Source organism: Castor canadensis, chromosome 17 (genome assembly GCF_047511655.1).
Source record: "Castor canadensis chromosome 17, mCasCan1.hap1v2, whole genome shotgun sequence".
In the NCBI taxonomy this organism is placed as follows: Eukaryota; Metazoa; Chordata; class Mammalia; order Rodentia; family Castoridae; genus Castor; species Castor canadensis.
In genome coordinates, this window is record NC_133402.1 from 55,974,980 (window position 1) to 55,987,527 (window position 12,548).

General features: G+C 45.1%; 1 protein-coding gene across 1 annotated transcript in view; it reads right to left on the bottom strand.

The window, feature by feature from the left end:
• The window catches only part of Ky (kyphoscoliosis peptidase), a 43,704-nt gene that overhangs the window by 13,440 nt on the left and 17,716 nt on the right, over positions 1-12,548 (bottom strand). The window contains exons 5-8 of the mRNA XM_020170290.2: positions 11,771-11,833; positions 9,884-9,966; positions 6,297-6,405; positions 4,884-5,001 (exon numbers count right to left, since the gene is read on the bottom strand). Of these exons, the coding sequence (XP_020025879.1) occupies positions 4,884-5,001; positions 6,297-6,405; positions 9,884-9,966; positions 11,771-11,833 (373 nt within the window). The remainder of the gene's footprint in view (positions 1-4,883; positions 5,002-6,296; positions 6,406-9,883; positions 9,967-11,770; positions 11,834-12,548) is intronic.

Here is a 12,548-nt window from a genome sequence, read left to right on the forward strand (position 1 = left end):
AGGGCAAGATGAATTGGACAGAGGAAGTCATAATGTAAAGCAGTATTGTTAATAATCCATAGTTTTCATGCAAAGTAAAAGTAATCCATATGTATAAAACAATGACTGTAGAACTAGCAGGGGTTTTGCATCCACCCTCTGGTTACTGGTTGAGATGACCCATGACCCTTCCATGTCATCAAAAGGCCACTAACTGTATATACTGTGTACCAAGTTCTGGAGCAGGGGGATGGTGCTTCATGGCACGACAAGATACAACACAACAAACAGCATAATAAAATATGTTGTTCCAAAAATAAGGCTGAGTAGCTGCCCTAGATGCATTCATTGTTGGAAGGGGGGAAGGTCTGCAAACTGCCACTAAAATGCTTATGTTCAAAGCAAATCCTTGGGAGCTCAGTAGAGTGGGGGGAGGGGGGATTCACATTTTGGCCAGAGATTGGAGAATATTGAAGAAGGGACCAAGGATAAGAAACATTTCTACCTACTGAAGAACTTGACCAACCATCTGATAGCCAAAATATCACCCAAGGACATCTACTTAATAACCTCGGGCTGCAGAATCTTGATTTTACTTTTGACAGTCTTGACAGCTCCAATGTCAGCTCCTCAGCAGGGGCTGATGTGTATCTCAAGCCACAAAGCAAATGTACATACAGGATGCCCTGAGGAAACTTCCTTGGGGCACCCAGAGGATGTGGAGAAAGCTGCCCAGGACTCAGGGACCCAACCAGAACAGTTGCAAGGGCTGTCAAGAACTACAAAGCCATCCACTGTGTCCTGATGGAAAAGGACTGTACAGAGGTGCAAGCAAGCAAAAGGTACCTGGTTACCCTGGATGACCACCAAAGCTGCTGTGGCTTCCATGAGTGCATTACACTTATTACTTAAAAAAGATCTGGGAGGGCAGCTTAGTGTGGTGTGTCCTCAGATATTAATTGAGGTTAAGACTGTGACTATTATTTTATAGCAAGATGGTCTAGACCCCACTGTGTGATATGGCTATATCCGGATGTACTGCTGGGTCCCATTGCAGGGTAGGCTGGGTAGGCAGAGGCACCCCGCACACATTGGGCTCTGACAGACTCTTCCCACTCTGATTATCTCTTCCAGAAAGTCTGAGACAAGTGGGTAAAGAAGGGAGGGAGTGTGGGAGGAACAACAGCTGTAGAAGCAATGAAACAGATGTTCCTTTTGGTATTTTACTGGAAGCTGTGCGATTTCTGTACTACAGTGGGAAAAGCAAAGCATGACTTAGCTTTCACAATTTACATACATTGTTTCTTGTAAATCTGACAGTGTCTCTTTGTTTCTGCTAGGTGTTACCATTCCCCTTTCTTATTCTACACTATGGCTAGGTCAGTAACTTGAAATCACAGTAATACTTCTCACTCCAAGGCCTGTGTAGAGCCTCAGGAGGTTATGATGTCCTCTCCAACCAGGTTGGTGGCTCAGAGAGGGAAGCTACCCCGTCTGGGGACACACTACTAGCTAGTGGCTGAAGTGAAATTAGGATATACTTGTCCGGAGGCACAGTTCAGAAGCAACTAACTTGTACTGGGACTTTGATAAATCAAGATTTTGCTTTAATCTGTAAGGTTACGGGTGGCACACAGGGTGGAATTAAAAGATGATTTGCTATATTGACATAATTCATTTTTGTATCCTCCTCTGGTGCATTTATAAGGATACAATGAGTTTAGATGTCCCTTTCAGAGACCTTATATAACAAAAGTCAATAATTTAAAGTTATCCATCTCCTGGGGGAATCTCCATCTCGTAGGAGGCTTAGACAGCCACTCCCTATCTTTGGGGCCATTTGGAACCAAGAGATGCTGTAAAACCTTGGAGGTGTCATGCTGACCTGAAGCAGCCATCTGAGTGAGCATGCCTCTGTTATCTCTTTCTGTGACAGCTGGAGATCGACATGTGCTTGATTGACAAGCACTCTGTCAGAGCCTCAGACTGGTAATCAGCTCTTGGTTACCCAAAAGCTCTGGAAAATCTGCTAGCTGGAGATGCTAGCACCATGGTAATAGGGGAAGAGAATTTACTGAAGGCTGACTCAGTGGCAGGGGCCTGGGAATTAACTTTGGCCCCTGCAAAAAGATTAGACAGAATCAATTTTGGTTGATGATGGAAAGTCAGAAAGAAACTAGACCAGCAATTACAAGTAAGAACACTAACAAAAAAACCCCAAATTGGTAACTTGGGAAAGACAATGAGGAAATGAATGATGCTATGAAAATATCTGCACTCATCTCCGAATTACTTTATTAAATCAGTCTTTAATGAGGCCATTGCAAGGAACCAGGATGCACTGCAGGAAGTAATGATGGCTGCGTGGGTACAACTCTTGCTAAGAGGCCACCCTGACAACCAAGCAGGGATAAATCAGCAAGTGAAGATTGCATGTCTTCAGTGATTAAGGAATTAGCTAATGAATTCACCAAACTTTTGGCAGTTATTTTAGCGGTAAAGGGAATTAGGGCACTGATGCATGGATGGGTTACTGGTCTTTAAAGCAAGAGTTAAAGGCAGTGTGAAGAATTTTGTGCGTGGTAACCATCAGGTTGAAACTAGTTTCAACTGATGCAAAATGTTGGGATGTATTTTAATGATCAGCTGCAGGCCAGAATACAGCCATTGTAAAGCATTTGGACTAGGCCACAAAGCTGACAGTTTCAGTCAAGACAAGTGTCAATTTCCTGAGTCTATGTGGGCCAGCACAGTCTGTAGGAAATTTCCATAGAGCAAAAACACTCTCATACTTAGGGAAGACAGGAAAGGTTAAAATATAGGAACTCCAAAGTCAGGTGGAAAATCCCAAACTGCATGTTGTCACTACTGTCCTTTCAGTAGGCAATATGGCCCCCAGTATGAAAACGAAGAAACTTGGGCTCTAAAAGGTTAAGCACCTTACCAAAAGGAACAAAACCAGTAAGTGATCATTTAGGAATTGGAACACAGGTCTTTCTGGCTTTACATCTGGCATTCCTACTGCATGCCAGAAAGCTTGTACTGGATAAAGACACATTTATTTTACAGCTTAAAAAACCTAGAGTATTTTCAAATTTGCAGATTCAGATGCAAACAAAAATATCCTGAAAGATGTTAGGCAAACATGGACCTGAACAGAGGCTTGTGGATATTTCATTATTTAAAAGAGAACATACAAGTCCACTAGGAATATCCTGTTATTCTATAAATATCTATTGAGGGCCTACTGTGTGTAGGATTCTGAGATGGGAATTATAGAAGCAGAAAGAGTGTGCTAAAGACATAGAGACCAGTAAGACCCATAGGACGTAAAGAGCACAGGTAATGCCTATCTACATAGAATGAAGTTTGGAAAATAAAAGACAGAATGTTATCAGTGTTACCTCTAAGTGATGGCTTGAAGAACTACTTAATTTTCTTCCTTTTGTGCATTTTATAAATCACATATAATGAACAAGAATTTTTAATTTAAAAAGGTTATTAAATGAAAGCATAAGGCATTATCTGAGCTGGTGTATAAGTTGTGTGGAGGTCCTCATAGTAGAAAAAGGTAGGGTGACATGGAGCCAGGCCTGGAAGGAGTGTTGGGAGAGGGGAGTGTATGAGGTGTATGAGGAGAGGGAAGCTGGCAGGGCTGGGAAGGTGTCTGAGGTCAGATTTTTGAGGACTTCGTAGGACAGTGTGAGCCTTCAGTTGGATTCAGGAACCCAGGGCCAGGGAGTTGGGGCATGGAAGCCCAAAGGCAGGTAGGAGACTTATATCTGGGTCTGGGGGTGGCAGTGGGTATGTGGTAGAGTGGAGGGGACAGCTCTGGAGGGATAGCTAGGGTGGCCCGTGTGACAGCCTATGCATTGTAACTGTCCTGACTGTCTCTGAGGCTGGGGACTTAGAGATGGGCTTGGAGATGAGGGAAGGGAAGACCAGGGAGCTGGGAAGGAGAGTTGAAGCTACTTGGGGGGCCAGGTGCTTGCCAGTGGTGACAGAGAACTGGAGTTCAGGCCAGGAATATGTGCATGTCCCCCAAGAGCACAGTACTGACACATCACAGCTGTCTGCCTGTGGACTATTTGTTGCTACACTTTGTGTGAGGAATGCTCCCTGCAGTTCTGGTGGTCTGATGTTGGGTGGGTGCCTGAGAAGACCTACTCTCAGAGACACAGGTAGCCATTCACTCATTTCCTGGGGAGAGGACTCTTTGGTGGTCCCCAAACTGGTTGATATTTTCATAAGGGAGTCCAGCAAACCTCAGAAAGGAGGCACAGGAAACTGTGGGGGTCAGCAGGGTTCCCAAGCTTGAGCCTGTCTTGAGGTTACTGGGAGTCAGCAATGGCCACTTCTCGCATTCAGGCCAGCCACCTGGCCATATGCTCACTCCCAGAGCCTCAATAACGGAGCCGAAAGTCTCAGAGAGAAGCTGATTCCTGGTTATTCAGTGTTCTAACTGACAGATCTTTTCAGGTAGATTGTTTGTTTCCCCCAAGAGAGGCGCCTGCACCTGCCCAAAGGACTTTCATAGTCCCCATGGTGTCAGCAGCCACTGTCCTCTCATTCCAAGGTCTGCCATTCTTTTAACCTTCAGCAGCACGGAGATGGGAGAAGGCGGAAAAAAGGCCCTTTATAACCAAATTATCTCTGTGCATTCATCTGCCATTATGTTAATGCATCACGAAGCCCGGCAGATGGTCCAAAGTCAATTATGCTGGTATTAAAAAGGGAGAAATTGACCTTTTCAGGACTCTCTTAGATTCCAGAGCAGAGTTTGCAAATTCAGGCTTCAGGCTTGGCATGGGGGGTGACAGCGCACAGCACTTTGGAAGAAGGAAAGAGACAGGGTCGGGTGGTCAGCCCAGGGACTCCAGTCTTTTGCTGGCTGCCTGTCATACCTGCACATTCTTTCAAAGAGGCCAGCGTAGCCATCACAATTGGTCTTCTGTGTTCGTAGGATGTCAGTGGGTTTGAAGGCCTGGCGGTCTTTCTCCTGGGCAGCCTCGACATCATACTCTGGAAGGCAGAGGAGGGGGCAGTGTGAACCAGAGCCCTGAGGCCACCTCCAGCTGTGCTCTGGGTATCAGCAGGCCAGGGGAAATCACAGTGGGATGAATGGAACCAGGACCCCAGACCAAGCTAAATCTGGGAAATGTCACCTTTCATGCAGGTGGTGAGAAGAAGGGCAAGAGCGAGAGGGGTTCACCTAGCTCTCAGACCTCTGAGGAGGGGCTGAGTGTGTGTGTGTGTGTGTGTTCCTGAGACTGGGAGCAATAAATAAAGTCCTTTTTTTTGGTGGGACTGGAGTTAGAACTCATGGCTTCACACTTGCAAAGCAGTCACTCTACTGCTTGAACCACACTTCCAGTCCATTTTGTTCTGGTTACTTTGGAGATGGGGGTCTAGAGAACTATATGCCCAGGCTGGTCTCAAACTGTGATCCTCCTCATCTCAGTCTTTCATGTAGCTAGGATTATAGGCATGAACCACTGGCTCCTGGCTGAATGTTCTATTTTGTAATCCTGCTCCTTTGAGACCAAGTGTTGCTGGTGGGGCTGGGATGGTTGGAAGTGGACCCTCAAGCCCTATGTTCAGAACTTCTACCTATGTTAGGTGACTTTATCCTTTAAGCACCACTGGGAGGATGAAGGAAAAGCCCCAGCATAGCAGGATGGAAAGGTCTGTCTATTCTTCATGTCAAGGTACCAGGACCATGGCTTGGTCCTGCCATCTGTCATTCATGCTCACTAACCTCAGCAAGTGCAACATCCCCTTTGCAGCCACTCTGTGACTTGGCTGGATTTGGTGAGGTTCCCAACACTGTCCTGTAGACAGCTGTGGGAAGCTGCTCAGGCCCAGATCCCCTAAAGTGGCTCTGAGAACCCTGGTAAGTGGGCTGACACCAGTGGCCAAGGTCACCAGTATAAGAGCAGGAAACAGGGAGGAGACAATCCATTCTTCCTAGAACTGGTACTTTATACAGACTCTAGTGTTGCAATAGCTGTCAAACTGTGACTCTCCTCAACCAGTAGTCATCCTTCTTGGAGATGACTGTCCTGAGTTCTCATCTCTGTGGAGCAGACTCACTAGGAAGTCAGGACTAAGGGAAGGCTGCTGCTGGGTGAAAGTCCCAGACCTGGAGGGTGAGTCTTACCCTCCTGGGTTAGTGTCTGGTTACTCAATCCAGCCATCAGGAAGTCCTTTTATTCTCCCAACTCACCCCTCACATACTGTTGATGGAGTGGGAGCAGTGACCTGTGGGGAGTGACATTCATGGGTTTTAATGGCAGCAGCACCACAGATGGGCTTACCTATGTGGTGGCAGATCCAGATCCAGATGGCACGGACTCTTTCCAGATCACTGTGGGCTTCCTGGAGCAGGTCACTCACCAGCTCATCAAGGCCACTTTTGACCGTCACCTGGGAAACAGGAAGGGTGTGTTGCATCAGGGCCTGGAGGAGGGCTGGGGGAACCCAGTTCCTGCCATCTGCAGCCAGTTCTGCTCTTCCTCCAGGCAGGGAAGCTGGAGAAGAGGCACAGAAGGTCAGAGGCTGGTAAGAGGGTGAATCCTGAGCAGGTGGGGGGAGTTGGACAGGGCAGATGGTGATGACCAGCTGAATCATGGACCCTAGAACCACCACAGGTTTTCTCTGAGGATCCTGGGGCCAGCTAGATGGGCATCTACATGGCTGTAGTAGTCTCTAGTCAAAGACAATCTATAGGTTCAACACAATCCTTATTAAAATTCCAAAAACTCTTTTTGGCTGAAATGGAAAATGCAATCTTCAAATTCATGTGGAATCGCAGGGGGCTCTGAGAAGCCAAAGAAATTTTGGAAAAGAAGAACAAGGTTGAAGGACTTACATTTCCCAATTTGGAGACTCTATAAAGCTAATCAAAGTGGTTTTATACTTGCATGAGGATCATACAGACCATCTAGACCAGAAATAAGCCCATACATCCATGGGCAATTGATTTTTGACAAGGGTGCCAATGCTATTTAATGGAGGAAAGAATAGTTTCCTTAATAAATGGTACCAGAACAATTGGGTTTCCACATGTGAAAGAATGATGTGGGTCTCTATCTCATGCCATATACAAAAGTAAACTCAAAATGGATCAATGACTCAAATATAAGAGCTGAAATTATAAAATTCTTAGAAGAAAATACGGGTAAATCATCGTGACCTCGGATTTGGCCATGGATTCCTAGATATGACACCAAAGACACAAGTGACAAAAGAAAAAATAGGCAGATTGGAGTTCATTAAAATAAAAATTTCTAAACATTAAAAGACAATATTAATAAAGAAAAAGAAATACTATAGAAGCACATTAAATATATATATTTCATATATATATGAAAATAGCATAAGGAAACCAACACAAACTGTTAAAAAGGAGGAAAGAGGAAGGAGGAAGAGAGGAGGTTAAGAAAGAGCAATATACATGGGGTGAATTTGATCAAAGTGTATTACACGCATGATGTAAATATCACAACGAAACCCCTTTGTACAATAAATTTGTGCTAATAAAAATCTAGTTAAAAAATAAAGAGGGTTTATTATAAGCCAAAAGAAAGAAAGAAAAAGGACAATTTGCAGAGTGTGAAAAAAAGCACTGCAAATCAGATACTTGATAAGGGTTTAATATTCAAAATGTATAAAGAACATATACACTTACATACTTTTTACACAAATGGCCAATGTGCATGTGAAAAAATGCTCAAGAGAAATGTAAGTCAAAACTACCATGATATACTACTTTGTACCTAGCAGTATGAAATAATACGGATATTAAAAAATAAAACTAGAACATAACAAGTGTTGGCAAGGAGATGGTAAAATCAGAGACTTCATACATTACTGGTGGGAATGTAAAACGGCTCAGTTGCTGTGGACAACACTTTTGTGTCTCCTCAAAAAAGCTAAATAGAGGAAATTCACCGCAAGGTAATACCCCCAAAACTGAAGGCAAGGACTTGTTCATAGATACTTGTTCACCAATGGTCATTGCAGCACTATTCACAATAGCCAAAGGTATGAAGTGCCTATCGCAGGATGAATGGATACACAAAATGTGGCATATATACACAATGGAATATTATTCAACCATGACAAGGAGTAATTAAGTTCCTTACATACTAAGGGTACTAAGTGAAATAAGTCAGGCATAGAAGGACAGGGCCTGTGTGATTAAGTAAAACACCCAGAAGAAGTAAAAGACTGTAAGTAGAGGTCACCAAGGGCTGGAGAGGTGGGATGAGGGATCATTGTTTAATGAGTATAGAGTTTTTATTTGGGATAATGAAAGGGTTTTAGAAATAGTGGTGGTGGCTATGTAACAATTTGTCATTAATGCCAATAAGTTGTACACTTAAAAGTAATTAAAATGGCAAATTTTGTATTATATGTTACCTTACCATGGTAATAATAGTAATTAATAATAATAATAATAACAGTAATAAAAAAACAGATTAACCTTTCTCTTAGGGACCTTCCAGGGGAGTCAGGATTTAGGGTTGCTGGGAGGGCAGCCTTGATTCTGCTGAACTTTCTAGAACCTGGAGCCTGCAGTGGTGCCTATGCCCTACCAGCCCCACCTCGAGGGTTTCACCTGGAACTGTTACACCAATCACACAGGAACTTCCAGTTGCTCCCAATATCTTATGTTTTGACCCTTTGGGCTCCTCTTTTCTCCCACTCAGATATTTCCCAGCTCTCTTCTGCTTAATTTTTTTCTATGATAGGCCCTAATGCCATGGTTTTTGTCTCTTTCCAGGACCTCTCTCTACATTGCAGGTCCACATTACAGCCTGGGGTCCTGACTAAACCCTGGATTTCAGTTCTGTAGCTCTGATTCATGGGTGTTATCTTCTTGGCCCTCCCTGGGCCTGGCTGGCACCAGCCACCTACTGCTCTTTGACTGAATGTCTGGCCTCAGCTGGCACTGTGCTCTAAGCCTGGTCTGCAGCTTGTCCTATCCATTCTAGTGACAGTGCCAAGTGCCCTGCCCTCCTCAGACTCTGGACTCCCTCCTCCCTTAATAGATGGCCTGGTCTTAGCCTCTCATGAGGCCAGGAAGAATTTGCATACTGACAAGACCTCCTTTTTCTCTCTACTGCTTCAGGTATCTATCTCTACCTCAGCTTTGGTTAAGGCCTCCTGACTGCAGGGATAGCTCTTCTTCACTCAGTGCCCTCCCTCACCTTGGTCCCCATCCCTCTATTCTTTTCCTGGCTGACCTATATCTTCCTGTTTTCCCATCTTTAAATGCCTACCAATTTCCTTAGTCCTGCTACAGGTAGCCTCCCTTCTCTGCTAGCCACCTGGGGCTATTCTTTTACCTTCTATCCTCCACCCACTGGAGTCCACCTGAGACCTCCAGCCATTTTGAGGGGGCACTTTAGCTCTTTATCTGCGTTCCCCATGCCATCTCAGACTTGCCTAGGCTCAGAGGCATGAGACTGTGGCAGCTCATGTACTCCAGGGGTAAGCATGACTGTGGTCCCAGTGGCTCTGGCTATCTTTATCTGTGGTCCTCCCCCATCCTCCTCCTATCTTTCTCCATTGGCTGGATGCTGTCAGAGATCATCACAGTGATGCCCAAATAAGTAGGGGAAAGGCAGGGCTGGCCAGCTGATGGGCAGCTGCAGAGTGTGTAGCCTGGGGTGGAAGCATCAAGATGGTGGGTGGATGAGGACAGAAGGGCTTTTAGTCCTGGGCAGGGGTCTGCAGCCTTGGCCTTCTGTTTCCTATCCACATGCTGTGAAAAGGCCCTCCCAAGCCATACATCTGGGTGACTCAGGGAAAGTTCAGGAGGGACTTTGATGCCCTGGTTTAGGAAACTCCAAGCCATCTTTGGGAGGGTCTTTGGTCAGAGCACCAGCTCTCCTACCTGTGAAGCATAGGTGTCTAGTTTTTCAAACTGCTGTAGGTCCAGGGGCATGGATTTCAGACTGGACCTGTCCCAAGGGTAGGCTGGAAACACAAGAAGGCTCAGTCAGTACTTGAGTCCTACTGTGGAAGGCTATCCCACCCAGACCCACCCAGACCTCACTCTTTCTTGAGGAGCTGTGACTGCCTAACTTTAAACACAATTCCCCAAGTCTACTCCCAAGAACCGCATCTCCTAGCAGAGTTCCCTGGTCAAATAGTTTGAAAACTGACCATTCCTGTAGCCCTCTTGGAGATCCCCAGGAAGCATGGCTCCATCTGCAGGACCCTGAGAAGTCAACATTACAGTTGACTTAACTTCAGTCTACCCAGCAGTCCCCAGACATACTGGTGATGGAACTTCCTTCTTCTACAATCTAGTTTTCTGAAGCTTTCTGTGGGAAGTGTCAAAGTAGTGTTGCTAACCCTGGCAGGTTCAAAGCCATGGCCACACAATGGGGTGAGGTATAGGCATGGCAGTGCTGGCCATCCTGGTCCTATAGCGTGAGGTATGTTTGGCATCCACACAGACTTCCTTTCTTGCCCATGGCCAGCTGGAGTCTGGATCAACCCAAGAAAGCCAACTATGGTGACATATTCTGGTAACAGGCACTGGAGGCAAGGAGCCTCTGAGACTGGGCCTCACAATCACTCACATTGCCCAGACTTTCTCATAGGAAGCTTACTGCTCAGAAACTGGGCCTTGAGTCAGGTTGTGGGGATAGTGATACAGGAAGAAAGAAAACTCAACACTGATGTTAACTCAGGGTAACCAGCCACCCAGGCTTCTCTGCTGGGCATAGAAGAGCCCCAGGCAGTGCTGTGGGGTAGTGTTGGGAGACAGAGCTGGAGCTCAGGGTTCTAGCACCATCATGGCTCCTGATCACCCCACTAAAGTTGAATCTAGGATTTCTTGCTGGGTACCATGACTTAGATCATCATCACCCTGGTATGTGTGCCCAAGGGCAGCTGTTCTCCAGTCAGCCCCTCAGAAAGGTGGGGTACCCCAGCAGATTCTTGGACTACTTCCCGATACCTTTCCTTCCAAAGTCTCTTCCATAATGCCCTAGGAAGATATGAAGTGGACTTACACATTGAACAGATTTCCACTCAGTATAGCTCTCCCCTTGCTCCAATCTAGAAGGATGGAATTTCTAAAATGGGATTGAAAACCCTATTTTACTATTTTTCCCTTTCTTGATTCTATTTTATAATATTTACTATTTGCTATTAAAATACCTACAATGATTTATGCCTCATTAAATCTACCTTCTGAGAAGGTTATATAAAATGCAAATATTATTTTTGCATAAATTTATTTAAACCATCAGTAGCATTAACTAAATCATTCTAATTTTAAAGCAGAACCATAGGAAGAAGTGCTGAGTTGCAACAAGACTTAGGAGGCATCTTGTTTACCAAGGGGGAAACTGAGTCCTAGGGAAGGCAAGTGAGGGGAAAGGCAGGATTCTAGCCCAGGCCGTCTATCACCCCACTCAGTATTTCTTCCTCTGCCTTAGCTTGCTACTCACATGGTCCCCACCTTACAGACATTTAAAGTTAACATCATTCTGAATTCCGTTTTTAATTGTTTCCCATAGTGGGCTGCTTTTTTATTAGGAGGAGTCAGTTTTTAGCTTTGGGAGGACATCTGACCTAAGAGCTTCTTCCTTCTCCACCATGTCCATGACAGACATTGTTAATCCACCATGACATTCTTCCCTCCAAACCCAGAGGCGGCCTGGACTCTTAACGTCCAGGAAGACATTGTCAATTGACTGGAAATTGATTCGTGAAACCAACTCACTGTGAGTTTTTGGGAACGATCCTGGAAAAGACTGGAACTTACCATGGGCATCTTTCCCTCCAGGCTGGCGGGGTCTCATGTTTCCATTTTTATCACCTTGCAAACCTACAATATCCCAAAGGTCAGAGGAAACAGAGATGAAACGCATGATTTTCTATATGACAGTCCTGACTTCTGACTCGTTCCCTTCATTCTCTTTTCATGGTCTCCTTGCTCCCATCTCTGCCCATCATAGAACTGCTGCTGGAATTTGCCAGGAAGTTTTTGGTGGAGCAAGAGGGAAGAATGGCAACAAGGAATAAATGACAGAAAAGGGAGCTGTGGCCTCTGAGCAGAATTCCTAATGTGCTTTGACCTCACTACTTAGGATTATGTAGCAGACATTCTTCTGTGCTCTCTTTCCATCTTGGAACATAGCTGGGGATTCCAAGGGCACAAATCAATTCCCTCCAGATAACCCCCAGGACAAGAACTGACCATGGGTAAAAATGAAAATAGAAGGGAAGGCAGTTTGTGTGGACCTTGGAACACAGAAAGCTCAAGTATTTATTAAAGGGTACCTGAACCCTGAGAATTCAGGATGGTTAAGGCAGAATGGCAGTCAATAGTTATTAGACTCTATGAGCAAAATGAAAAGGAAATTTCCCTGGTGATTTGAAACCAGGTCAGGAAGGTGTGGGTCTCTTTTGGAACTACATGGAGTTGGGGGGTGGGAATTCTGAGGTAGGTGGTGTAGGCCACTAAAAGCTACTTTAAGCTGTGATTATAAAAACAGAAGGTTGCAAATGTCCACAGGCCACCCTGAAAAACAGCAGTTCTT